Source organism: Semicossyphus pulcher, unplaced genomic scaffold (genome assembly GCF_022749685.1).
Source record: "Semicossyphus pulcher isolate SPU_LCO1_2020_fin unplaced genomic scaffold, fSemPul1.0.p SCAF_18, whole genome shotgun sequence".
NCBI classification, from domain to species: Eukaryota; Metazoa; Chordata; class Actinopteri; order Labriformes; family Labridae; genus Semicossyphus; species Semicossyphus pulcher.
Window position 1 is genome coordinate 6,640,654 of NW_027211691.1, and position 27,841 is coordinate 6,668,494.

The 27,841-nt window shown below is 40.4% G+C and overlaps 1 protein-coding gene across 1 annotated transcript; it reads left to right on the forward strand.

The window, feature by feature from the left end:
* On the forward strand, positions 1 to 27,841 carry stk17a (serine/threonine kinase 17a). The gene is made up of 7 exons (XM_069667445.1): positions 1 to 421; positions 11,503 to 11,715; positions 23,312 to 23,459; positions 24,338 to 24,464; positions 24,558 to 24,606; positions 25,392 to 25,571; positions 27,234 to 27,841. Exons 1-7 carry the CDS (start codon positions 240 to 242, stop codon positions 27,604 to 27,606), a joined length of 1,272 nt encoding a protein of 423 aa, XP_069523546.1. The 5' UTR covers positions 1 to 239; the 3' UTR covers positions 27,607 to 27,841.

Here is a 27,841-nt window from a genome sequence, read left to right on the forward strand (position 1 = left end):
GCCAAGTACGACTGAATAACTTCACCAAAATGAGCTTAACAGTTGCGTTACTTGACAGAATATTGAACTATGCGGACGCTATTAAATATTTTACTGCCAAACAGTGATACCTTTCTGACACACGAATGTTTTTTGAAGTTTTCGCTGAGCGTGTAGTCAGCTGTGTTGTTTAATAGCAGTCTGCTACTGTTTGTTAAAGTTTTTATTTTGCCAACCAACCGTTACAATCAAACGTCGCCATGATCCCCGAATGCCCACGCGCCGGGGACTCGAGAAGCCGGACCCGCTTCCAGCACAACCCGGCATCCGAACCGAACCAGAGCCGAAGTGTCAGCGGCTTGTTGTCAGAAATTAAAACCACCATCAAGTACGAACCTTTCACCGACCACTACACCATCATCCCCGGTAAAGAACTCGGAAGGTAAGCTTAATTGTGGGTGACGTTTGTTAAGAATTAAATTGCGGGCGTTACACGAGAAATATGCCGTAAAGTTGATTTTATATGTTGAGATTTTTATTTACTGAGTGTTGTGTCTGAAGAACCGGGCACTGGCACTTACAATGCAGCACCACATTGCCAATTAAGGGGTAAGGCTAATACATATATTTACGTCAATAAAGGTAGATTTAAGAGTACTTGAAATTATTTTTCTTTAATGTGCAGGGCAGCTCAGCCAATGAACGGACTGGCATCGGAAAAGGTATCCGTGATTAGTTTTAGAGGGGTTTTTTATTTGCAAATACAGATTTATTGCTTTTCCATACAACTATATCAGAAAATTATATCTTACATCTTTTATTCAGCAAATCATAGAAACCCTCAGTTTCTACCTCCTTGTTTTGTACCAAGTCACTTAAAAACAGTTTATAAATAATTGCTCTCACTCCCAGTGATTATCAACCAGAGCCTGACAGGTGTATATCGGTTGGCCAATGTTATTTGATGGATATTTTCAGATCTAAGTCATATTGGTTTTGGCGTACATTTTTTCAGGTATTCACCAATGTAAAAAAAAAAATGTTTTATTTTTTTCACAAAAGTGGCCATCCAAGTAAACCATCCACATAGCAAAGATCTATCTTCATTCAAGTTTAAAAGTTAACAATATCGGCTGCAATATCGCCTCTTATGTCTCTATCGGTCTTAAAATGTCTTCTTCTTTTAAGTAGCCTATTTTATGGTCTGACAAAAGCTGTACATGATAAGATGTATTTATGAATCATCATCTGATGAAAACACATTACCTAATTTATGTTTGGAACTTGAAAAGTCAAATCCAGTTTACTTTTTAAGGCCATGGATCTTGAAGCCACGTACCCTTTTGATTAGTGTTTCACAGGATTTCTTAATTATTGGAGGAAATGTCCTTCATCCTCCTAGCTAAACTGATCTGCAGTATAACCACTAAAAAAGTCACAAGGCCAATCCTTTTTTGATTCGAATATGTTCTAACCATGACTGATCACCCACACAAAGTCACACTGTCAGAGTGACTTGCCCCTCTGTCAGCTTTTTAACAAAGCTAACTGTGTATTGGCTGTGTGTGGACCCAGGTACAACTCCAGAGATAAGATATGAGTTTGGACTTGACTGAATGAAAGTTATTTCAGCCAGATATCTCCTGTTATGTTAGCTATGTATGCTTAAATTGTAGAGGGCCACAATAAAGGCTGATGTGTGTATGGTTTTGCATCACATGACCTGACATTGTGACTGAGATTAGCTGCCACAGAACAACATGAAAGGTTACATTAATCTGCATCTGCTACTCTGATCTTCAGCATTGTAGTCGGCAGATCAGCTGACCTAAGGTCATGTGGTCAAGTTCATTCACATCAAGGTCTTACATTGTTGCAATGACACGTCTAAATCACCCTTCTTATTATAGTTTTCTGCATTATGTGTTTGTAATAAAAAATACTTTTAATATTAGCACATATTGGGAAAACATACTCTGATTCTGATGTGATTGACAATCTCAGCTTATTGATATATTAGTCAAGCTTTCCTAAACACATTCATGACCGTAGCCGGAGTAAGCATCTCTCTTTCTGACACTTTCAAATCTGGGTTTTTATATAAATCCGATTAATTCTTCAGCCCTATTATTGGCTCATTTAAGGCTGAGTACTACAGGTAAATCTCCTTGACTGAAACTGCTGATTATTGTTATTATAAAATAAATCTGTCAACTATTTCTGTGATTTATCTTTTACAAAATCTAGTATATGGTAAATGGCGATTTTCTAGTCTTCTGACCACTCAAAGCACTTTGACACGACTTGTCACATATATCTTTTCACACACGTTCATGTACTGTTGGCAGAGGCTGCTATGCAACGTGCCAGTCTCCAATTTAACATTTGCTGCGCCTTCTAATAAAATTTGGGGTACAGTTTAGTGCATGTAGACTGCAGGAGCCAGGGATTGAACCGCCAACCTTCCAATTGAGAGACAACCCACTTCACCACTAAGCCACAGCCATCCAGTACTAGTTAGAAAATAGTGGAAAAACATTTTTCTCGAACTCAAGGTGATGTCTGAAGACTGAATACTAATAATCAGTTGATCTACAGTGTGCAGGACTCAGGAATGTTTCTGAGGAATTTCCCGTTTTGCTTTTATCCCTGTAGCTGGAAAACTACTGGCTTCAGCTGCTGCAGGGCGTCAGGTTCACCTTCTTGTAGGACTAGTACCATAGTGTAGTGCTCTGACAAGATCACTTTGAGATTTTGTCCACCAAGCTCAGATGAGTTTCAGTTAATGTGTAGCTGAGGCCGTTGTTTCAGAGGGGACATTGTTCTGTTGCTTAATCAGTACAGGTACAGTTTGGGTTTGCTGTTCTTTGCCCTTACAACTTGTGTTTATTCTCTGACTGACTCTTGGCCAGTTTCTGGGTTGAGCCTTCTGAACTCAGGGGAGGAATTTCATTCATGAGGCCTTTTCAGATTAAAAGCTCAGCTTTAACAAGGCCCTGTATGCCCATGCACTACTCTGGGCTGCGTTCTTACATGGAGTAAGAAAACATCAAATGTACAAAAAGAGAATGAGTGCCAGCTGGAACATTAACCTGTCATGCCTTTTTTCAATGGTAGGTTCCATCACATTATTTCACCACATGGTTTGTCTCATCATGGGACATTATCAGTGGTTTATAAGGGCCTTAAACCGAGACAGGATCATGAAATTAGCCTGCAGAACTTTCTGCCTGTAGCTCGGCTTACTGGCAGTTTGAAGTGTGATGTGAATGGAGAGCTGTTTCCTGACTGAGATGTGGTGCTGCCCAGCTCAGTGAAAACTGATGTAGTTCATAACAGTGAGATACCAAATAACTGCACAGGGTTCACACAAAAAATGTGAACTTGCCCACCCGGTTCTTGATGGTTTCAGTGAGTCAGGTAATAATTATGGCATGAAAGACTCTGTATTCAATATGTGGAATGTTGTGTTATCTCAATGCCTGATATGCCTTATAGACTACCACAGACATCAGTATAGCCAAACCAAGATGCAATGGAGCCTGGATACCTGCCTAGACCAACACAGAGCTAAAAATTAAGAGGCCAACTTTCCTGTTGATCCAAGGCCAGAGCAACTCTTGACTACTAATCCACAAATACACTTAAAGGATTGGCTGAATGAGATCCTTGTAGTTCAGTCATGTTTGTGTTCAACTTTTCACTGGATCCATTTCAGAGATTTTCAGATGAAGCATCATCACAAAACTACTCTCCAGCCTTATTCAAGCTGGTTATCTTTTCCCCAATGACAGCAACATGGCTGACGAGGGCTTTCTCAATGAGAAGGATGCAGTGTATTTGACTTCAATTAAATAATCCACTTTGCTAAGGTCAGCACACACATGCTGCAAATCAAAGAGAGCACGTGGAGTAGCATTGAAAAAAAAAATTGGCAAATGAAATCCTGTATTTAATCATTTGGAGCATAAAGTAGGCAAATTGATAAATGAAATATGTCGGTCCATATATGATGGCAAAAAATCAAATACAGAGGCACATCCCCCAGTGGGTGCTGGATCCAAAACAATCAAGTATATCAAAAAAATATAGATCTGCACACCAGGAAGCTCCTGTAAAGGGTTTTATTCAGCACATAGTTCCGTTTCGAGCCAACATGCTCTTCATCAGGCTTGTGGTCCATATATGATGTCCATACCCTTGACTGGTTTGCTTTATAACTTCTCGGTGTCCCTGTCATTGCTTCCATGCACTCACAGCCTGCAGCTGTAACCTCAAGAATTATCCAGTGGGCGAGAACATTTAAGGATTATGCAGTATATTATAAGACATCACTTGGACCTATATTTTTTTGTGCATTCATTTTTATCATCCACATAAGACGCATTACCACCACATACATTTAATCTTTTTACAGACTTATCAGTCAAAGCTGAGTGAAGATTTACAGCCTTCACTTGAGAAGTTGGGAAGTTAAATGCTGATATCAAAAGGATAATGTTATTGTTGTGTTCCTGGTTGCATGCCCTAATGAGGGAATTCTGACAGATCTTATCATTTGACTGTTTTTTAATTTCTATATAAAAACAATATTGAAACTGGATATTGTAAAAAGGATTAGATTTTGTTAGTGTATTGAAACTGTTGCTGTTTGACCACCACTATCTGGCTACTCTCCACATTTAGGGGTCGAGATAGGCTGAGGATGGGGGAGTTTAAGGTAATACCCTCCAATGCGTCAGTGGGAGTCCCAGATGGCATTCAGCCAAGCTCCTTTAGTGACTGCGACAATGGTGAAGCAGTCATAGAATTCCATATGGTTAAGACCAAAAGCTTTTTCCATGAGGGGTCTTAGAGACAGAAATGGCCACTCTCTTATTAGTCCATATGGTCCCGGGCAGAGCTCTTTAGTGATTGCACTAAACCAGCCTTTGTCCTTTAGCTAGGATTTTACACTAGGAGCCCACCAATGTAGCTACGGTTACCCCATGACTTTTAGAGTAAATCTTGCCATTACACATTGTTTTAATCCCAGAATTGTTGTATTTCAGGCAGTGAAACCTTAAATGGTCCTTGAAATTCCTAAACAAAATCTGTAATGCTGTAATTAAAGGTGATATTAATGAGAAAGATATTATACATTGTGAAGTGTCTTGAAATTAAAAAACAACCACAAAGCAGAAGCAACATTTTCAGATTTGTTATGGTTGGTGGCAAGATAGCTTTTAGGCATTAGTTTGACATCCCTCTACATTTATCAATATTAAATTTGCTGATGATGGAGGTATGAACTTCAACTTACATCTATTTGTCCTCGCCTGAGAAGGAACATTTATACATTTGATAACTTATTGACGAATATGTTTTTTCAACATTGCCATCAACTTTTGTTGAAGGACAAAAGACACATGACTTCATCATATTTGAGAAATATATATGGATGTTATATCCACAGTCCTGTTAGAGATGAATCAAAATACTGACAGGAGAGCTCAGTCCTCACAGCTTTATCTAAAACATGTTCTCTGTTATAAGCTTTGTCTGTCTATTGCATACTTATGCAGTAGTGTAATCCAGGTTATCTGAAAACTCTAACCCACACTATACGGGCTACTTGCTTACTGACCTTTCCCTAGAAGCCAGTCGAAATCTGGAAACAGGGTCACCAGCTGATTGATTTCTTTCTTTTAGAACTGCATCTCTGTTTGGGTCATCCTATCTATGTGTCTGTGGCTTTGAGCCAACACTGGTGTGCACATGGGGAATCTGTTGATGTTGGTGAAGTGTTTGGCCTTAAGCCAGTGAAAATCTTTATTTCATTAAATGCATCCAGGGCTGCCTGGGAGCCCTCACAGAGCCTAGCTATGTGACAGCTAACAGCCTACACAGTCCACATGACCAGAAGCAGGGTTCCATTGATATGGCTTTAGTAGCTAGAACTCTCAAAGTACTGAATTCTTTATTTATTGGCTGAGACACATTTCTAGTGCATGGGACAATTTGTCAATCGATGATAAAGATAAGGACAAGCTACCTATAGACAACCACCATATATCATAATAATACATGAAAAAATTATCTGCATTATAGCATCATGTGATTGACTGCAACACAAGCTCTTATTATAATTTCATAATGTCATAATGTCATAGCAAATCATGGGGCATTTCAGCAATGCAGCATAAAAACATCAGCATCCTGAGAGCAGTCATAATAGTGTATTTGAGCTTGAAGGCATGTTGGCAGGCCAGAGTTTGAGCTGTGAAAATAGTAGTTAAAAATATGTAAGCATGACAAAAGTCAGCTGTACTGCAGAACCTCTCTGCAGTTAAGATAGTAAGAGAAACATAAGCTCTAAATAACAGTTAAGTATGGTTCATCCCGCTTGAAACCTGTGATGCATAAATCTTTGTTTAGTAACCACGACACTTTAACTAGGCCATGGTAAACCTGCGAACAGCTGGTGCAGAGCACTGTGAGGCTCTCTGCTGCAGCTTGGCTTTATAGTCTGTAACCTCCCAAAGCCAAATAGTGCATCCATTAGACTGCTTCTTTTACAGTAATTGTAACCGTGCCATCACCTCTGGCTTGGCCTGTGTGTGTACACACACATATACAAACACACAAACGCACAAAAGCCATCTCTTTCAGGGTGTAGTCTGTGAATGAGGCTGCTGGCTTTGGAAATGTGCTGACACTGCTTTAGAAAAGGCTGTGGTGGCCCAGTATGGTTTCTAAAGAGCAGGCCCAGACTCCCAAACCAAACAGCATCAATCTGCTGTTTCCAACATGTCCACACCCAGACCAAAACCTACTGGTACCAGGGGTCTTTGAACTACACTGATTTAGATTTAGACTTAGAGAAAAACTATTTAATAGAACAAGTAAAATAAAAATTACAACTTAATTCAGTATTTTCATAACTTACGCTTCTACCAACCCCAACATAAAGTATGTCCACTTAAAACAAATATTCATCAAAACTTGTGAAAGCAAGACCAATCTATCAACCAGTTCACAGTGCAGTGGCACAACTGGTGTCAAACTGAAGAGACCTGTTCAATGTAATTTTTTCAAGGGATAGGCTATGTTGGAAAGCATTCTTTGTCTGTGTGCCACAGTGCATATTGCTTAAGTGAGCTGAGCAGTCCATTGTATGTGTTTTTGTTTCATTTTAGGTGCAATTAAACTAAAGTTTTTGCAACTTTTTGCCACAAGCAGTCTGCTGTGTTAGGAAGAGACATTACCTTAGACCTTCATGGTTTGAATGGGCTTTTATTTGTTTCATATGTGTGAATTAAGTTAACTTAACTTTTCTGGCCTAGAAGTTCTGGCCTACACATCATATACATATGTGTATCAAATCTCTTTGTTTGGTACAGATCCCTGCAAAAATCACACCGTAATCATTTTAATGTTTTTCAATATCAATGAGAATAATGATGTAAAAATGATCATTTTAATGTCACAAATCATAGAAAAAATTGCAATCGTAGTCAACAATTAGATATGTTCTCAAAATCGGTCGGCCCTACACACATACTGAAATACACTGAGCGGTGCACCTGCCAGTTTTTGATGTTGTCCATATGTGTGTAAAAGGTGAAGCGAAAGGTAATTACATGGCTAATGAGATTAAAGGGATGGTCGGAGGTCACATGTGTCGGTGCTGTCATCTTCTAAGAGGGATGATGTGAGCGACGATTCATTTATCCTTTCTCTAAAAGCAAAAGAATACTTTCTGCTTTGCCCTGTGACAGCTTCAATGTATGATCACTTTTTATTTATTTATTTATTACATAGTGCAAATTCACAACAAGTTATCTCATGACACTTTACAGAGCAGCTCTAGACCATACATTCACTTATTTTTTTGCTACTAATCTAATTAGAACAATTACTTGTTTTGTCTTATTAAGCCACTTATTGTGTTAGCTCTAAAATTGATCTAGTACTTTATTTATCCCAGTGAGTATTGTAAAATTATCAAATATGTTTCCAGTGCAAAAACAAAAGAAAAACTGTTATCATTATGAAGTCAGAAAAGTTATGGGATTAGTTCGGAAAGAGTAATGGTTATGGACTCAATCATTTTTTAGATTTGATTTAGTAGAAACAAGTCGTACCCATAAACTGACTTATCACAAGTGTCTTCTGTGATGTTGGAATCTGTAGCTCCGAGCCACTCCGGCCCCATGACTCCCACATGAGGATGAAGCAGCCTGGTCTAGTGCTTCAGGCCCAGAGCTGCTCATCATGCTCTGCACCCTGATTCAGGTCCTTTATGGCTTCCACACAGTCTCATTCATTGTGTATTCGTTTCACAGATTCTGTTCTCGCTCTTTGCTGTGGTTTCATAAATTGATCTTTTGCTCTTGATGTGCAGGACAGCCAGTTCTGACTGTAATAAATGTTTTAAATGCCCCTGTAGCACAGAATGATTATAATACTCTGTTTTTGTGAAAGTTCTGAGAACATTTGCATTCTGTTGGTTTATTTTCAAGTCTTCTTGTCACTGTGTTCTCTCAATAACAGAAAACTAACTGAATAGGTTTCCACTACATTTACATGGTTAATATATCATTGAAAGAAAAGGCTGATGATTGTTTTTTCAAAGCTGTGGCCTTTTTTCATCCTGCCTACAGCCTGGACAATAGGTCATCTGGTCTAGCATTTAGAGAGTTGTTTGGTCCAGCAGTTGTGAAATTCATTTTGAAATGTCAAATCAACTCTAAATAGCAACGTTTTTTTTAAATGAAAGGTTTTCTACTCAACTAGACATGAAGTGATTTTTCTCCTCTTCATTTCCATTCATATCTCTCCTTCCTACTTGAAGCTTTGAGTTGTACGTAACTGAAAAGCTTCATTTCATTCAAGTTGTTTGTCTTTATTGCTATGGCAAGATGATTTTCTTGCTTTTTCATTTAGCTCACAGAGTTGCTGGTATTGTTTGAGGGGATGTTATTCATTTATGAGAGTGAGTTTGACCTTTAATCGGGTGATTTCAGCCTGTAGAGAGCTGATGAAGTCACTAAAGGTCGAACAGGAACATAACGCAGTGATTGGGGCTCCTGAAAGCAGGTCTGAGAACAACTGGCCCACATACACGATTACATTTTCACTGTAAATCTTTAGGTCTTTCATCATGAGCTTGGTCCTATTTGATGTCTCATTACAGTGTTGCTTTGACACTAAAAAATAGCCTGGAATATACTCTTTGTACTTTATAATTGAATTGCACCAAATGTACTCTACCAAGGTCACATGGAAGATGATATATCAACGATACAGGAAGTGTATTTTTCTAGTTTTTGTAATCAATTACCTGCTTACCTACCTAATGTTTTAAGTGACTAAGCTCAGAGGCATTCCCACCATTCCGCCTCTGTGAGTTTCACATCAAAGATGAGGCGTAACAGACGTGTTACAGTCCTGCCTTGAACTAGCGATGTAAAAGGGGCTAGTGGGACAGTGTTCTGTTTTTGCTCTCTGTTGAGGTAGCATGCAGTGGCCTGCAGGAACAGACAGCGACCAATCAGATCCAGATCAAACATTGGCTTTGTATCCAGCAGCCTTCGAACTGGCTGCCTGCTATGCTGCTCTACATTTAGGTCCCTGGATGCTTAACAAGTTTAACATTTGCTGATAGTTAACACTGCTTGTCTTTGGTGCCTCATAGACAGAAAAAACATCATCCATAATTGATAGATGAGGTTCCACTTCTTCACTTTCTTACATCTGCTCTTTCTGCCTCTGTAGTAATAGGTTAGATTTATAGATTTATTTCATTTATGCTTCTGAAAACTTATAAAACTCAAAGAAATATGTTTTTTTCCTTTTTTCTATAATCCTAATACCCCATCTGTCTTTATGTCAAGTCACATTTAAAGAAGCGAAGAAGGGAGAGCAGTATTGGCGTGTCAGTGTGAGGGAGACTTGGCTGTGGATCGGTCACGTTCAGCCAGGAAACCACTGCTGATTATTGGAGCATTGATGCCAACAGTAGCCAGAGGGGAGGCACGATGTGGGCCTGTCATTTCCATCACCAGCCGCATTTCAGAGGATTTCCCCTGGGCAGTGTCCACACACACACACAACTCTGCGGTCCTCACACGGGTATACCTTCTAGCCTGAAATAGAACTGGGTCAGGCCAGTCACTTGTGATAGAAAGAGAAGGGAAACAACATCCACTGCGAGGTCCACAGAGTGTTTTCAAGTTGTTTTGAATCCCAGCATTAACACCAAATACCTTTCTGTGAAGCTGTGTTCCAAAATAAACGTGAGGTCAGCCTCTGCCTCTTTAGCTGGACAACTTCTGATGCCAGAGTCCTTTTAAGCAGCTTTCAATCTGACTTTCATAATAGCTCTTACCTTGTTTTCCACATTAAAGAATACTGGTTTACTTGCAGGAATAGGCTCTGAAAACGTGTCATAGCCGCCAAGTCCGTGCTTATCTGAAAACCCTTTGTTTTCTTTAGCTTTGTCCTGCTTCAGAACTTTTATAAAGTTGAGTAATTCACTTAAATGCAGTGGAGTTGGCGAGAACAAAGCTGAAAAAAAGAAATAAGACATCATTTTGAGCAGTCACTTCTGGAGCACAAATAAACAAGCCAACACAGCCCTGCTGGAAGGTGACTGATTCAGTATGAATCTTCTGTTCATGCTGCTCGCTGTGACCTTTCCCAGTGGTGAGAGATGGAGACAAATAATGTAACTGGGTCGCTTCATATTTTCTTGAGTCATAACTGTCAATAGAGGCATTATTTTTTTATGAATCTTTACATTGTTTTGGGAAATATGCTGTTATGTGGCTCTAGGGATGGTAATGTTTGATTGATCACCATGTTTGTTTTTTTTCTCTGAGCATTTGCGGTCCCCAGAGGACAATCTTAATGATGTTAGATGGGTTGCCTAATTTGACTTTAATCTGCACACATTAACACATTTAGAGGATTACTGAAGGTTTTCTCAAGCGCCATTATGTGGTGAAAATTTGAATTTATCATAATTTTAGCACAAACTCTGTACTTGTGTTTAGAGCTGATTAACTTATTTTAATGTAGTAACTGAACTAAGGTGGTAAAGGTGGTGAACAGAATCCCTTTTCACCTTTAAGAAAAAGTTAAAGACCCAGCTCTTTCATGAACACCTCTGCACTTAATGGTATTGATGCTATTGATGATAATGACATTGAGGATCTTGTTGTTGTTGATTAGGATATTCATGATGATAATGATGATATTGACCTTGTTGATGTTGGTCTTTACTCCCTATGCACTGCCTGTCGGCACCTGTGTCCAATCACACTTGAAGCAGTTTTTTGGCACTGACTTGCTTTGTTCCCTCCTGTCTTGATCCTTGCATACTAAAAGGCCTTTAGCTCAAATTATCGCTGTGCTTTAACAGTCCCACAGAGACATTAGCATCGCAGTAAAATTTGTCACAGTAAACTGTGTCCGAAGTCATCGTGACTTAAACAGGACCATTGTATTAACAGTATTGATGCTCTTTTTGTCTTCCAGGGGTAAGTTTGCTGTGGTCAGAAAGTGTGTGGAGAAATGCACAGGCCACGAGTACGCTGCAAAGTTCATGAGGAAGAGACGGAAAGGCCAAGACTGCCGGACGGAGATCATCCATGAGATTGCTGTGCTCGAGTTGGCCACAGCCAGCCCCCGAGTGGTCAACCTCCACCAGGTCTATGAGATGGCTTCTGAGATGGTGCTGGTCCTAGAGTTGTGAGTAACCAACCTGCGCAGCACATCAAAGCACTTTATTGGGAATTTCTTATTCTTAGAAACACACATCCCATTATCAGACGCCTCAGCACCGACACAGAACAGACTTCAGTCACTTATAAACAGTCCCAATTATAAAATGTAATATCACTTTAAGTGTTCATATATGTTTGAATATTTTTAACACTGCCGTCATATAACTGTGTACACAATTAAGCTCTGTGTTTTTACAGGATCTAGTGGTGTACTTTAGAATAAAGGCCTTAAGTGTAACTGGTGCATACACTGAGATTTGGCTTGCCTGAGGATAAACAGGAAAAACCCACAGGAAGTAAACTGTGTGATGAGTAAACAGAAAAGTGTGAGAAGGGAACGGGCAATATAACTGGAGCTCTTAAGTCCTGCAGAGCTTCAGGCCAAACTTTAATGCTCCAGCAAACACTAGCTATTCCAGCAATGTGACTCGCCTGTGTCCTTTTGTATGCACACACTCTCTCACACTCAGATTGTGTTGTTGGGTATGGGTGGATTGGGTTTCCTATGTGCAAGGATTATGTTGGTGGAGAGGTGAAGGGGATGTCATAGAGACTGACAGCAGTTTGATGTGTTAAGTCCATCAGTAACACCGAATAACAACCAACTGCTGCATTGTGGAGTGTGACCCAGTATGTGAGATTCACACACACAAACATATGCACACGTGACGTGCATGGTGTTGACTACAGTAGCTGCACCAGTTGTCGATGATCTCATCTCACTGGTCTTGCCCGGGCCATGCTTGACCTGGTTCCCATAGTGTGTATGTTTGTGTGTGTGCATGTGCGCTTGAAGTCTATCTCACTTCCTCTCTCTCTCTTTCTGTCACATGCCATATAGGATTTAGCCTGAATCCCTCACCATAATGATACCCAGAAGCCCTCATATTTACACACAAACACACAGATGAGAGTCTGTGTTCAAACTGTTGAGGCCTAACCAATAGATTAGAAAGTATTGGCACATTCTGCATCAGCTGTCATTCGCTGTTCATGACCTCTACAGCGTCTGATGGATGCTGGATAGATACATTGTCAGAATTGTGTATTTAATAGCAGCAGGTCATATTACAGTAGGTGATTTTGAAACTACATTGTTGAAACTGGAGACCATCTGGATCAGGTGTTGAATGGGATGAAGGACAGGTTAATCCCAAGACCTTTTACAGCTGTTTTCACAGGGTGAGCAGGGCTCCTCTTGACTTATAAATAGGGTCATGTAGTAGTAGAATTTCCCCCACTGTAAATTCCCACATCATCTTTTATTTTGATAATATTCTTAATCATTTCTAATTTTTCTTTGTGTCTGGCATCAATAACATGCCCAGCACAAAATAGGCTTACAAGAGCGACCCGAAACAACAGTAGCATCATAAATCCCAAATTATACTAAACAAAAAAAAAATCCTGATGTTCTTTTCCAAGTTTTAGAAACAGAAGCACTCAACATATAAGCAATAAATATAAAGCTCATTTGAGGAGGGTTATATAAAGGCTGCAATTAATTATGATGATTCTATATGATGTATAAAAGCAAACCAGACCATCAGCAACAAGATTGATTATTTCAATATAGTTATTCTTAATGCCTGAAACCGCTGGTGGGGGGTAGGTGTCAGACGAAACGATTAACTGCACGCTGCCTTTGTTAACATTTTCTATGGCAAACATTTAAAGTGAGTGATATATCACTGTTAAAGAAAGCAGGATGAGATTTTTTGTTAAAAATCAACACTGTACAGGACAAAAACAGCAAAGAGAGAAGAGGTACGGCTTTGTTCACAGGGGTCGCCAAATCAGCCCAAACTAAAAGTTCCTCACAGGAGCTTTAAATAACAATTTCATTCTGTTGGTAACATAATACCAGAACATCTTGAACACGCATTTCATTTAGATATTTTTCATTCATAAGAATAAGGACAATACAGAATAAAATGTGCGTATAGCTTAACTTAATTTGCAGAATAGTCTTATTAGTCAATCAAAAGCACAATAATCAGCATTACCAAATTGATAATTGACTACATCTTTGACTAATTTTCAACTTTCTGATATTATAAAAAAAAATGACTGACTTATTAATTAATTCTTTTTTTCATAATTACTTGACCATCACTTTAATTTGGAATAATTATAATTAATAAATGTGTAACACTTTCTTTTGTCACTGCAGCATTGAGAACATGTCTACTAATTTACCCATGAGCCTTTGCCACCATTGCTACAGAAAGTCAAAAGTGCATATCAGAGCTTTAGTGAATTATTGTCAGTTGTCAAGCGGCTGAATTCATCCACTGACTGAATTAGAAACTGAATGCGGTAGTTTTCAGCTTCAGTGGCACACAAGAATTTTATTCTCATCAAGCAGCATCAAGTTCAGCTGCAATAACCTAAAATTGTCTGTGACAGGTTTAACCTGGAGCAGGTATTACTCCTCCCAAATTTCTCCTTTTACAAGTAAAAGACCAGTAGTGTATTAAACTTAATGTAAACTTGTTCCCTGCTTTCACTCAGTGTTTACATGGAGTGAGAGAGGAATAGAGCAGAGAGGATGGCAGTATTGTTAGGATTGTCTTTTACAGGATTATGTGCTGTCAGCAGCACATGCCATACAGTACAATCTGCCTGTTAAGGAGATCCCATTAATGCCCCTTTAAATGCACCAGTCAACCAAATCCTCCCCCACCTCAGTCCATAATCCCAATCCCAGTCCTTTGTTCAGAAAAAGGATAATCCCAGAATTAACTGCTGCCTGGAATGAGGATAGCGCTCCTTGTCACGGACACACCGTCAACTGGCACATACATACCCAGACTAAACCTTTCTTTAATTCAAAATACATTAAAGAAGGTTGGACAAGTGTGTTGATAAGTATTCATCAGTTTTTTTTTAAGGGCAATCTTTTATTCCTCAGAAAATATATAAAGTGGTAGAACCTGAAAGTGTCCTCAGTGAGGTCCCTGCACCAACCTCACAAAAGCCGGCAAAGGTTTCCCCCCATTGATAGTCAGATAATTCACAAGCAGTGATAACTCTTTGGGACTTATCACTGCATCCACATTATGAGTGTTTCATATCATAAACTGGACTGCACTGGAGAATTTTAAAAGCCCTGCTTGTAATTTCTAAGCAGTGTAATAGATAAGTAGTACCTGTCTGCTTTTAAACTGTCCAACTAAGGACAGGCTGAACACACGTTTTTGGGCAGGTTTAAGACATCAGACATCAAACCTAAGGAGCCAATCCCATTAATGGACGGGGTGACGCTATGCATATCATTATGTGCAACCCAGTGTTTCTGCTACATACATTTTGCAGCAGCGCCCCGCTCCGCCAAAATTATTGCCGCCACTGCTTCAGATTTCAATAATGTGTCCCGAAGTTGCAATTAAATGACTCTGCGGAGATGCCCGCTCCCCTCGTTGAGGAAGAGCACTGAAACAGTGACAGGAGTCACAGGACATCGATCACGTGAAGTCGTGGCAACCAAATAAACAACAGCGGGACCAGTTTACTTCTAACACAGCGTTATAACGGCAAAAGGGGGTCCCACACCGGATGCTCTCTGTCCGCACACAATCATATGCAGTTCTGTTACGCAATGTAAACAATCCTATGGTGTATCTCCGTATGTCCCTATTATAAATGCATTGATTGTCGCTCTTTATAAAGCTAATAACGATCGATCAGTCGTTTTGATGGCTACGTCATTAATAACGTCCCCAGTGCACATGCGGCTCATGTGCTGTGAGAACTGAATTGCGAGAGAAAATTAACTTTTGTAACTTAACTAAACAGACTGCTGATGAAGACAGTCAACACAGCAGACAGAGAGACAGACAGAAAGAGGGGGCGGGGCCAGCAGCTGTTCAGAGAGCAGAGACGCAACTAATTTTGCCATAAAAAAATTTTTTTCAACTCCTCGTTCAACCCCCAGTCAGAAGGTGTCGGGCTTATGAGAAGCTGGAAGTAACTTCTGTGGTCGTGATTCTGGTTCTAGGGTCATTGCAGTATGACACTTTTTACAATCCATATTAAAAATAATCTGTGTGAAATCTCAGCTCTGTATAAATTGCTATATTGATCAGATCCAGAATAAATGCTTTTAAACAAAGGAAGAAAAATCAGTTCATGTCTAACATATTTTATGAATGAAGGGATCTGTGTTGAATTCAAGTGATCACTGTGTTACTGCCAGAGCTCATGTCGGCATCCTTTCAACCCCCCCGTCCCTTTCTGTATTTTTCCTTTGAGCAGTTATATATCGGAGGGAAATAGAGCAGAAGGCTTTCATTCTTTCTGAGGAGGGATGTTGACGACATACTCTCTTTTTTTCCTGCCGTTTTTTTATTTGGCTGCCAGCTGACGGATATTTCGGGCAGTGGGGCAAGTGGCAATGACAGAGGATGGAGGGATAGATGGAGGGATGGTTGGAGGAATAGATGGAGGGAGGGGGGAAGGGGAGAAATTCTACGAATGAGGGTCAACTTGACATAGAAAGCTATTTATGCTACGATGAGGGGGGGGGGGGGGGGGAAGTGGTGGGTTTTGGTGAGGACAACAGGCAACGGGGCCAAAGCCTTTTTTCAGGCTGGAAGGGAGAGAAAGAAAGACACAGATGAAGAGCGAGGGAGATGACAAAAGAAGAGAAAGAGGCGAGAATGGTGTAAATGAGAGGGCGATGGAGAGAACGGTTAAACAGAGAGATGAAGGTGTCCAGAGAGAATGAATGAGAGCAATAGAGCGCTCCATGGCCTCATTGCTGGCTGAGCTCCAGCCGAGAGTTCATTATGTCAGTTGAGCCGCACGAGCGCACGTGACCAGCCAAAGCGTGGCAGCTCGCCCAGAGAGAGAGCGAGTCATACAGGGGGGAAAAAACCCATGGAAATAGCTTGATGCTTCTGATCGACTTGTTGATATTCACTCCAGCTAACTGGTTTGTGACTGATTGTTTTTGAACTCACTGAACTTCAACGAAAGAGAAATCCTTAAAAATGTTTCACAATTTCAAAATTTCATTTTTAAACAAGGCTCTATACCTTCTTTAAACATCTGGCCACTGTAGTGTTTAATAAATGTTGCTCAGAGAGGAGAAATAGTGCATTTGTTTGGGACTATTTTCAACAGCGGACGTATCGGAATTTGGTGCTGTATTGAGTATTTGGGGTAGCAGGATGTATGTGGGACTGTGTTTAAATACACAATAGTTTGTGTCAATGGAAGTTCTCTCCCCGACTCAGAATGCTGCCAGTCGAATCAAATTTGGCTCAATACAAAGCTACAATTATCCGTTCTGTTGTTTTAGTTCAGCCTTTCAAAAATAGTCCTTTATCAGCTTACATAAGTCTCATGATTCACCTGTAAGAGCAAACGTTTTCCTGAAGCTCTATGGCACAGAGGAATAAGATATAACAGTCTTTAGGTAAAACCGTAATCCTGGTTAGTGGGAAACATTTGTCGTCTGTTCAGCTATTTGTAGCCTATTTGTTGACAGTAGGCAAAATACAGAATGTCACCATATCTTTTCTGTAAACTCATTGGCTTAGGATATACTGTATTACAGAGAGGAAGACATAGCAAATGTAATTTTAAGATTTTTTGACGAGGTCATTTAACTTCTTGTGGAAAAAAACAGCAATAAATTATTATTAAAAAAACTTAATTTATGTACCGTAAAATCCAGAATATAGGTCGTACTGGAATATAAGACACGGTAAGTATTTGTGATATCCCAGAGGAAAAAAACATTTTCTATAGCTATTTATTGATAAAATGTGTAAGTTATTTCAACACTATTTCAATTTATTTTCATTTGAAACACACAAATTATAGCCTAACTATCTGTTTTCGCCATGTCGGACTAAGTGGTTAGTTCTTGGGTCTCTCAGGGATTACGTTTGGGGTTGGGTCTAGAGGGGCCCACAGCTCACTTTTGCCCCGGGGCCCCATAGCAGGTTCATTCGTCCCTAAAAGTAATGACTGGTGATGTCATATTTCAGGCATTTGGACAAACGTGGGTTCATTATACCAAACTGTAAGTTGCTATATTTGTCTGCAGTAAATGGAGCCATTAACATGTGGGAAACTCCAGTTTGCTGGACATGAATACATCATGCAGGATGCAGGATGAAGGGCCGCTCGGAGGCATTCACTTGACCTCACTCTGACTGTATCGTTCCCCCTCTCTCTGTCACGCACATTTGTCTCTTTGTCTCTGCTCTCCTTTGTGGAGTAGTCCTTTCTAATCTGCGGATATGCTTCTCTTGGACATCTCCTTCTACCTTAATTGTGATGATGAGTCACTGATTAAATCTCATCTATCCTCTAAAACCCTGTGAATCTTTGTAAAACAATATCCAGTACTGTTCCAGTTAGAGGCCTTCTGATAACAAGTGTAGTCCCCCCGATCCCTCCATTGTTTTCAGTTTGTGTTTGTAGGTCAGCTGACGTCCATGTTGTCTTTTTTTTTTTTTGCAAATAAACAATCGAGGTTGAGCGTGACGGGTGGCTGGTCAAAGCTGAATCGATCCATTCCCACAGAACTGTTCTGACAATGGTTTCATTAATTACTTTAGCGACTTGCCAATCAAACTGTGCCTGCCCTCTGTGCTGCGTGAACCTGACCTCTCACTGGGCTTCAAAGCCTCTGTAGGGCGTCAGAGCAACAACACACAGGCAGCAGGCCAATACGCTTCTGTTTGGGATCATATCAGTGGAGAAGTGTCGGTTTCTGGTTGATGACCCATTTAGTGAGGCTTCTTGGTTACTAAGGTCTTCATTGAAAATGTTAACTTAAAAATACTGAGGACAGGGGCAGCCAAAATCCACACAAAATCAAAGTTCCTCACAGTTGCTTTAATTGCTGTTTTTTTTATCCATAATAGAGCTGCAGGATTATGGCCAAAATGATGATCACAGCTATTTTGATCAATATTGAGATCCCGATTATCAATTTTATTTATTCATTTGAGGGACTTTTTTTTATTGTTTAACATTTAATTAAACAGAACAAAGTTTTCAGTTCCGTTTTGTGCTGCATTCTGGCTCATGTACAATTTTGCATCAAGCTAAGGCCGCATTGGTGCATCATTGGTTATTTCAGTGCTTGGCCTAAACCAGAGATACCTCCAAACAACGGACGACGAGCCATTTTGGGGGACCAGCTCTTCGTCTACAGACGTTTGACTTCTGTTTCTCCCGCTTCTGTTGTTGGCCTCTTCCACTCTAAACTTCCAAAACAGTATAGGCACTCATGACATGCCATGCCAAAAGTGAAACAGGAACCTCTCGATCGCCCACTAGGGGAGTGGCTAATAGTTTAGGGAGTGCTTGATTTGATATGCAGCAGAGTTTCTTATGGGTGCAGCACACATTTTAAACTTCAATATCGTCGTCAATCATGTTTATATAATTGTAGGAAGCCAAAATCGTGATTGGGATTCATATTTTTTATTAATTGTGCAGCCATGTCCCCTAATAATGTATATGTGCAAACAGGAAACAAATTACGAACACGGTGTGCTAGTGAAGACAACATCCTAAAGTTTTTGTTTGTTTGTCTTTACTACCAATGTTTATTGTTCAAATACTACAAATCCCAATTAAAGTGCTTGTATTTGCAGTCATTTCGTAAAGCTCCTGTGTATTGAAGCTTTCAAAGCTAAGCTGGCAAAACACAGGAAGTTTTTAGTTGTTGGTTTTTGTTTGTAAGACTGGATTAGTTTTTGTCTGATCCTGTGAAGAATGAACTTTCATTCCAACAGTTTAATGCACGTGCAGAAAGCGGTTATGCCTGCAGGTGTGTGTGCAACGGTGACACGGATTAGAACCCAATCACTTCCCAAACAAATTCCCTGCGCTGACCTAATTATTTATAATTCTCCTCTTCATGTGCTCTCGGGTTTCTGGCACTCCATTTGTGATATTTGGCCTACATACAACAAAGCTTGTGTGTATGTAAGGACTGCTTAAACCTGGTGTTAAACCACGCTTACTTCAATCATTCAGGCTTATATTAAGGAAACCCTGATAAATAAATAAAGCGAGTTTACATGAGTCTGACCTGAAAAACTATAGAAACATTACCAACCAGAGTAGCCTGGTCTGGTCAACATAAAGACTCACCTCAGGATGAAGACTGTAAAGGTGGTCCATTCTGTTTCCAGGTTCAAGGCCTGAAGTATTATCTACACTCTGGGAGTTCAGTAGCACAATGTACATCAAGGACAAATGTTTCAGCTTTCTGATGTCAGAGGTGGAAAGAAATGGAGCATACCTGACTGCTCCAGTCACATGTCGAAGTGTCCTTGGGCAAGAACCCCAAATTGCTCCCAGTGGCATAGCCATCGGGTATGAATGCATAGATCCTGATTGGAAAGTGGCACTAAGGTCATCACCAAGAGTGTGTGAATGTGACAACACTCATTAACGGTTAATAACCGGTTAAGATTAGAATGTACTTTTTGGATTGGATAAAAGTCTTCTTTAGAAAGAACAGCCGGAGACCGACAGCAAGCTCTCCATCATGCATGCTCATTCTGATACATGCTCTCCTTAATACTCGCAGAAACACACACATGCGCAACTAAGAGGTAAATTAATTATCATCCTCAGACATAACTACCTTTGGCAGTGACAATCGTGATATTAATACACTGTCCAGCGTCCATTTTACGCACGCTTGTGAGCATACAGTCATGTGATCCAGCAGCAACAATAAGTAACTAAACATTTACAGCCTACCTTTCTTTGATGGTCAACACACAGAGCTTTAATAAACATAAGATCGTGTCCTGACCTGACTACAGCGTGTCTGGAGGTTTAAATAATTAATAAGTTACGCTGCTGTGCCTCGTGCGTAAATGTTACGTTTTGTTTCTGCTCAAAAACAGTCAGTATGTTAGGAGAGGGGAAATAGCTACATGTCGACATGCTGTAGGGTTAGTCTGGTGCACACCTGCAGCGGAGAATACACGCTCAGACGGTACCGTGATCTCCCAGGAGCAGAGATATGCAACAAAGCTTTAACTGTTTAACTGCTCGTTTCATTTTGCTCTTCTCTCAGGCTCAGCTCGGCTAATGACAACAAAACATGGGTTTCCCAAATATATGTATATTTCAAAAAGACAGCATTATATTTAACCATTTAACTGCTACCAGTTAAAATTCTTATCGGCCAGTGAACGGTTAACCGGTTAAAGTGCACATCCCTAATTCTGTTTAATCTCTAATGAGCTAAGACGAACTTCAATTTATTATATAACTAACCTTTTCAGCTACAACCAGTGTGACTGGAGAAATTATTTCATAAATGTGATTGAAAAAAAGCTTCCTTACTTTTTCTTTCAGTAGCACTTATAACTTGAACAAGACTTTACTTTTGAGCATGAGGTAACCACGAGTCTGACAGATTCAGAAACACGAGCAGCTAGATGATAACAGGAAGGATGATACCACAGGAAGGATGGCCACATTTAAAGCAACTGTAGTAACAAACCAGAATTATCCTTCAATAATGTTTGACTTGATTGCTCTGAGGACTCTGAGGAACTGTGTGTAGCAAAGGTTGTAGTCAGACTGCACTGTGATGTAAAAAGGCAGTTCTGTGGGAAACAATTTGACTTTCAGTTTTCCTCAAGTATCCAGCTAGGACTATTGGTGGGCTTGCATTACATATTTAAAAGAGTTGCCTAACTGAAGGTTAACAGGTAGTCAATTATGATAAAGGAGAATTAAGCTTCCTATGCGGTTCAGCCAACACAGTCTGTGAGTAACAGATTAAAACAATCCCTATTCCTATCTGCTTAGAACTTTTTTTGTTCAGAATCATTTGACATTTTCTATTCATGTCTTGACACCACCACTGCATGGCTCATAAAGACATGACACAAAAAGTGTTTTGTTTTCCTGGAAGTATAAATAATTTTGAAGGGACATTAACAAGGTTATTTTATGGCCGGACTCAGACTACAGGAGTTTTAGGCCAATTTATATCTGATTCACACCTCGACAGTCGGAGAGCTCTGGTCTGGGACTTTGGTTGGTAATGATATTGGTAATTTGAGGGATTTAGAAATCAATTCTTAAACCTCAAGATTACCTGGTAGACTCATCAAAGCCCCTCGATAATACCAAACTTTACAAGGAGATGGAGCAGTTGTCAGTGTTTCAAAGCAAGAATAAACACTCTAGCCACTGAGGCTAATGTTAGCTAGCAAACTAATGCTGACAGAAATCAAACAGGTGCAATTCCACCTCCAGTTGTTGCTTAAGGATAGACGAGCTGTGTTGACAGCAACTTCCCAAACAGTTTGTCATTGAGGCTTGTTAAGCCTTCTGCTTTAGTCATTTCTCACTGCGAAGCATCACAACAGCAGGTTTTAGACGCTCGCCGTGTTGTTTACAGCAATCCAATTGCTGTAACTCCTCTCAACTCAGCCGCACCTTACGGTGGACTTTAATCCTATAACCTATTCAGAGGTTTTTTTCAAATCTGTCAATCAATGTACACATACTGTATGAAAACTAGTTAATCAAAATAACGAGATTTTAGTCAAATAAAAAATTGTGATAAAGTAGGGAGATGGACTTAAATTAGGCTAGTACTCTGTTTGGCTGGCAAACATGAAAGCTTTAATCAGATCTGACCTTTACACTTTCTGGCCAGTGTTTTTATTCTCTCTGGCTAGGTTAAAGGCCTTTTCTTCTCACCTTGAAAACCAAAACACACTCCCTCACCCCTCCTCTTCCTCCCCTTCCCAGCTTCCACTGAGATAGAGCCTAATTCAGCAGCACCCTGAGGGGACGCCTTGTCTATTCCTGACCGCCCGCTCTCTTTTTCTTCTCAATCATGCACCAAGTCTAATTGAGTTTATCCATCAGAGTTTACCTCAGGTCAGAGGAAATTGAAGGTTATTTAAGAAGAACAGTAGTCAAAGTCTTTTTCTCTGGTTCCAACTGTGTTTTATTCTGCTTGTTTTATGATCACAATCCTGTTTCTCATGTGAGAGGCGGACAGAGAGCAATCAGCAGACGGGACAAACGGCCTCATTCAAGTGAAGTTCATAATTAGTTAGCAATTTGCGCTGCTATTTCTGCCACCGCCTCCAGCACGTCGCACACACACACACGCGCGCGCGCACACACACACAAACACACACACAGATAGTGATTTATTTCCGTGGTGTATCATGGGATTCTCCATAAAAAGACTTACGTAGGACGAGTCTTCAATCATTTTGGTGAGTTTGTGGATGAAACTTGAAACAGACGTAGTGTAGTTGGGGAGTCCTGCAGAACTTCGGATTCCTCCCACAGCCCAAACACAAACATTAATTATGTTTAATTACTGTGTGTGTCTGTGTGTGTGTGTGTGTGTGTGTGTGTGTGTGTGTGTGTGTGTGTGTGTGTGTGTGTGTGTGTGTGTATGTGTGTGTGTGTGTGTGTGTGTGAAATGGGTTGTCTGCAGCCCTCCCCTGACCATGCAAACGTTCAGCAGAAGAATTGCATTTACTCTAAAGAAGGGCAATTTTCATGTGTACGTCACCTCTGTGTGTGTGCAGTGCGGCAGGAGGCGAGATCTTCAACCAGTGTGTGTCCGATCGAGAGGACGAGGCTTTCAGTGAGGAGGACGTGAAGAGGCTCATGAGGCAGATTCTGGAGGGAGTCACCTTCCTCCATCAGAACAACGTAGTCCATCTCGACCTGAAGGTCAGTGAAAAAACACAAACATGACTCTCCTTTTTTGGGGAGGGGGTTCTTGCATGAGCCAATGCATTTTCCACTCTGGTTAACATAATTTCGGGTTGTCCCCTTCATTTTAGACAAGGGGTGTCCAAACTTTGCTTACTTACTTTACATGGCCAATAAGATTAATCATTCTGGGACATGAGCCTTTGATTTAAGAGAATGTGGTAATGAGAAAGTTTGACCCTTAGAACTGCAATAGAAATCATCAGCTAGCAACTACAGTGTTTTTGTTGCTAATTGTATTTTCAAATGCTTTATATCCCTAGCATCTTCAAAACCTTAGCAAAAAGGGTTTGCCAAAAGGGTTGCCAAAACAACACACAGCGTATACCTTAAATTGCTTGAATGTATTAATATGAAAAAAATATAATAAAAGAAATAAGTGTAAGGTGTTTGATAGATCACCGCCCCCATAATCAATCCCATGCACATGGTCTCCACATTTCAAACAACATGCAATGTCATCAATACATGTACAATGTGATAAAATGGAAGATGGAAACCTTAGTTTTCTCAAAAACAATGAAGTCTCTCAGTATTATAGGTTTTATTTTAGATAGATTTATAACAGGATTATGCTAACAATTTTTTCCTGCAGGAAGTCAGTTTTTGTTGGGTTAGTTTAGTTCTAACTTAGTTAACTAGTTCTGAATTACATTAACACATTTAAACCTATGAAACTGCACCATGAACGAGTCTATCTTGTATGAAATTGATGAAACAAAAAAAGGACTGTTTGACAACATACATGAAGGAGAAAAGAAAGATGAACAATGTTAGACAGGAACCATGTATCTGTCTATCTCCTTAACATGTGCCCTGTGTGTGTGTCCCTTCAGCCTCAGAACATCCTGCTGACCAGCAGCTCTCCTCTGGGTGACATCAAGATTGTGGACTTTGGTCTGTCCAGGATGGTGAGCAGCCACCAGGAGCTCAGGGAGATTATGGGAACTCCGGAGTATGTGGGTGAGTTGGTGTACGACAACGCTTAAACTACTTTGCACTGATATATGCCTTTAATACAGAATGTTAATAAGTATATTTGTGTTGTGTTTTCAGCTCCTGAGATTCTGAATTATGAGCCCATAAGCACAGCGACAGATATGTGGTAAGAAAGTCCTTTGTACTCTGTTGTACTGATGACTTTACTTTTATAAACTTTGGCTGGACACTTGACATTTTTATCTGCTCTCAAACTTTCCTGCTTATACAGTATAGCATGAACATTAATGAGACAAGTGAAAATGACTGACCTTGGGGGGCCACCTAGTGGTAGTATTAGAAACTACACTTTGACAAGCTGAAAACCACACATTAGGTTTTTCTCTAAGTCAAGGATATCCAATAATTAATATAGTTTTACTTTTATCCAGATTATTAGTTTCCAAATTAGGGGACAGGATTGTGCACGTAGGACTGGGTACTTTAGCGAATTCAAGGATACACCACAAGCATCCTCCAAAATTCTTTCAACTAAGGACCCGGCTCTCTGTTAAAAGTCAGAGGAGCGTGGAGATTGGAACACGCCTTTGGCAGAATTCATTGACGTAGGAGCCTTGAAATTCAAGAGATAAAGAATCCTTCATGACTCTTTAAGGGACAACTGCCAGCAGTTAAACTCGGCTTGTCTCATGTTTACTATGACTTAGAGTTTAAAACCATACCACCAGCTGAATGAGGCTGCATTACCATGCTCACAATGACAATGCTAAACAGGTATAATGTTCATCATGTTTTTGTTTTATCTTTAGCTTAATATGTCAAAATGTCAAATTCAGATAATGAGCAAATATATTATAAGAGATCCTGAGTGGGACATGCATGTGTAAACTAAATGTGATGACATTTCCATGAAATTGTTGTCTAAACATTCTACTCATGTTGTGTGTTTAGGAGTATTGGTGTTCTGGCCTACGTGATGCTGACAGGAATCTCTCCGTTCCTGGGCGAGGACAAGCAGGAGACGTTTCTCAACATTTCCCAACTCAATGTGAGCTACACCGAGGAGGAGCTGCAGCAGCTGGACCAGGCGGCCCTGCCCTTCATGCAGATGCTGCTCCGCAAACAGCCACAGTATGTCCACACCCCACTCATCAGCATGAAATATAAACTTATGCGGTATTTCTAAAATTGTCTAGAAATGGCAAAAAAGAGAAGGAGCAGTAATTTGCTGTCTACAATAAGTGAATCTAGTCGCTCATTTTGGAAAATGGTTGGCTGTACTGTGAAGTTTACCCAGTATGGAGACTTTATGTACGTTTTTAAAAAGAGGGATCATTTTAAAGACCAACAGGAGAGTGAAAGAAATACTAAAGTTTAATTTATCTACTCACGTTTGCAACTTACAAATCAATGAAAAGTCCACACAAAGTGTTTTATTTCTAACATTTAAAGAAAAACATAATTAAAGTATTAAAAGAAAGTAAAAAACTATGTACACAAAGGAGTTACCAGAAAGTAAAGCATAAACCTCATTATTTAGTTGAACCATCTGCTGGTAAACCACATACAGGTCAGGAGACATAGACAGTGATGCTGATATAAAACCTTGAGTTTTCCGCAGCCGACAGTCTCTTGTCTCCTCCTCATACACATTTTCAAGCTACCTGAGGTCCTCAAATATTTTCTGCGCAATGAAAGTAGACAGCAACCGGCTTCTGTGTTCCAGCACAGTCAAAGCTCTTGGTGTAGATCTGCTGCCATTCTAGGTGGTGTTTGTGTGTCCGCTGGGTCAATGTCTCGAGCATCTCTCTCTTGCTGTCTCCGCACTGTGGTATCTTTACAAGCTGGTTGAATTTCTGCCACAGAAACTCCAAACTCTGCCAGTGTCAAACACATTGTGAATCTACTCTATATAACTAACTGTATTTATCGGCAATATAAACTGAGGGATGACAGAGAGCGTTAGAAACAATGAAGAATTTTCATATATCCACAAAGCACCTGTTACCACATTTACATGAGATGCAAATGTTTAGTTTACTGATGCTTGTAAAACACAAAAAGATGAAAGAAAAACAACTAGAAAATACATTGTATATGAGGCTGCTGAAGAACGCTCCAGTTTTAAAGCATACTCAGAGGACAATGAAACCACAGCAGAGCAGTGACTGAGCCTCATTGGAGCCAGAACGTGAGGCTGTGTCTATCCCCTTATAATAAAGAGCTGTTTTTCCATCCATCCATCCATTATCTATACCACTTATCCTGTTCAGGGTTGCAGGGGGGACTGGAGCTTTCCTTGGGCGAGAGGTGGGGTACACCGAGGACTGATCGCCCGTCAATCACAGGGCTGACACAGTTAAACAGGCAACCTTTCATGCTCACGTTCACACCTACGGGCAAATGTAGATTCCTCAATTACCTAATTACCTTTGAACTGTGGGAGGAAGCTGGAGTACCTGGAGGGAACCCACACAGTTAACTAAATAAAATAATACAAGTGTAAACAGAGATAAATGATATACTTCGACTTAATCTTTCAAAGATATTTTTGCCTACACTAATTAAAATCTAAAAGGCTCTCCACCCTCTGGGAAGCTTTGGGTACCCTTAGTTGACATTTGGAGGCTCAGGTTGGGAAGACAGATACCAAAGATTAGATCAGTAATGAATCTCACCTTTGCCGTGTCTGTAGTAAATGCCACAGTGTCCTCACAACTGGACTACCGCAGTGTGGTCACTAATGTGAAAGCAAAATATGAGATGCATTCTTGTCTGTCTCTCTGTGTTCAGGGATCGGGCCACAGCAGAGCAGTGTCTCAAACACCCCTGGCTTCAGTCCTTGCAGCGTCAGGAAACCCAGATACTGGAGGACATCCTCCCTGTGGAGGACCAGGAGGCGTCCAGCTCCCTCTCCAGCTCCACCAGCAGCCCCGAACCTCCCAGCAGCACCACCACAGCTGATGAGGAGGAGGAGGATGATGGTGAGGTGACGGAGGAGCTGATACTTGTGGCTGCCTATACCGTGGGTCAGTGCCGCCAGTCCTCCGCCTCCTCCTCGGAGAAGGAGGCACTGGCTGCCGAGCAGAAGGCCATCTCCAAACGCTTCAAGTTTGAGGAGCCTTTCAGTGCTCTGCAGGAGGTCCCTGGAGAGTTCATCTACTGACCCCACCCACCACATGACTGTATTGTCTGAGGAGGAAAAGTTAGTGTTGTCACGGTAACAAACATACACCTTCTGATTATACAATCCCCCTCCATGTATACTGTATGTGAATTTTCAGATGCAGGTGTACAGTCAATCTGATATTATTTAAGCAGCTGGATTTTAAGTGAGTTATTTGAGCACATTGTCATATTTCTTCCATAAAGCATCATTGGCTTGACACCCACCCACCTCC

What these genes read in the sequence shown, in the direction of transcription:
- stk17a (XM_069667445.1), top strand. Translation starts at nt 240, where the DNA reads ATGATCCCCGAATGCCCACGCGCCGGGGACTCGAGAAGCCGGACCCGC. An exon ending in ATGGTGCTGGTCCTAGAGTT is followed by an intron (nt 11,716 to 23,311) that starts GTGAGTAACCAA and finishes GTGTGTGTGCAG; the next exon opens with TGCGGCAGGAGGCGAGATCT. An exon ending in GGGAACTCCGGAGTATGTGG is followed by an intron (nt 24,465 to 24,557) that starts GTGAGTTGGTGT and finishes TTGTGTTTTCAG; the next exon opens with CTCCTGAGATTCTGAATTAT.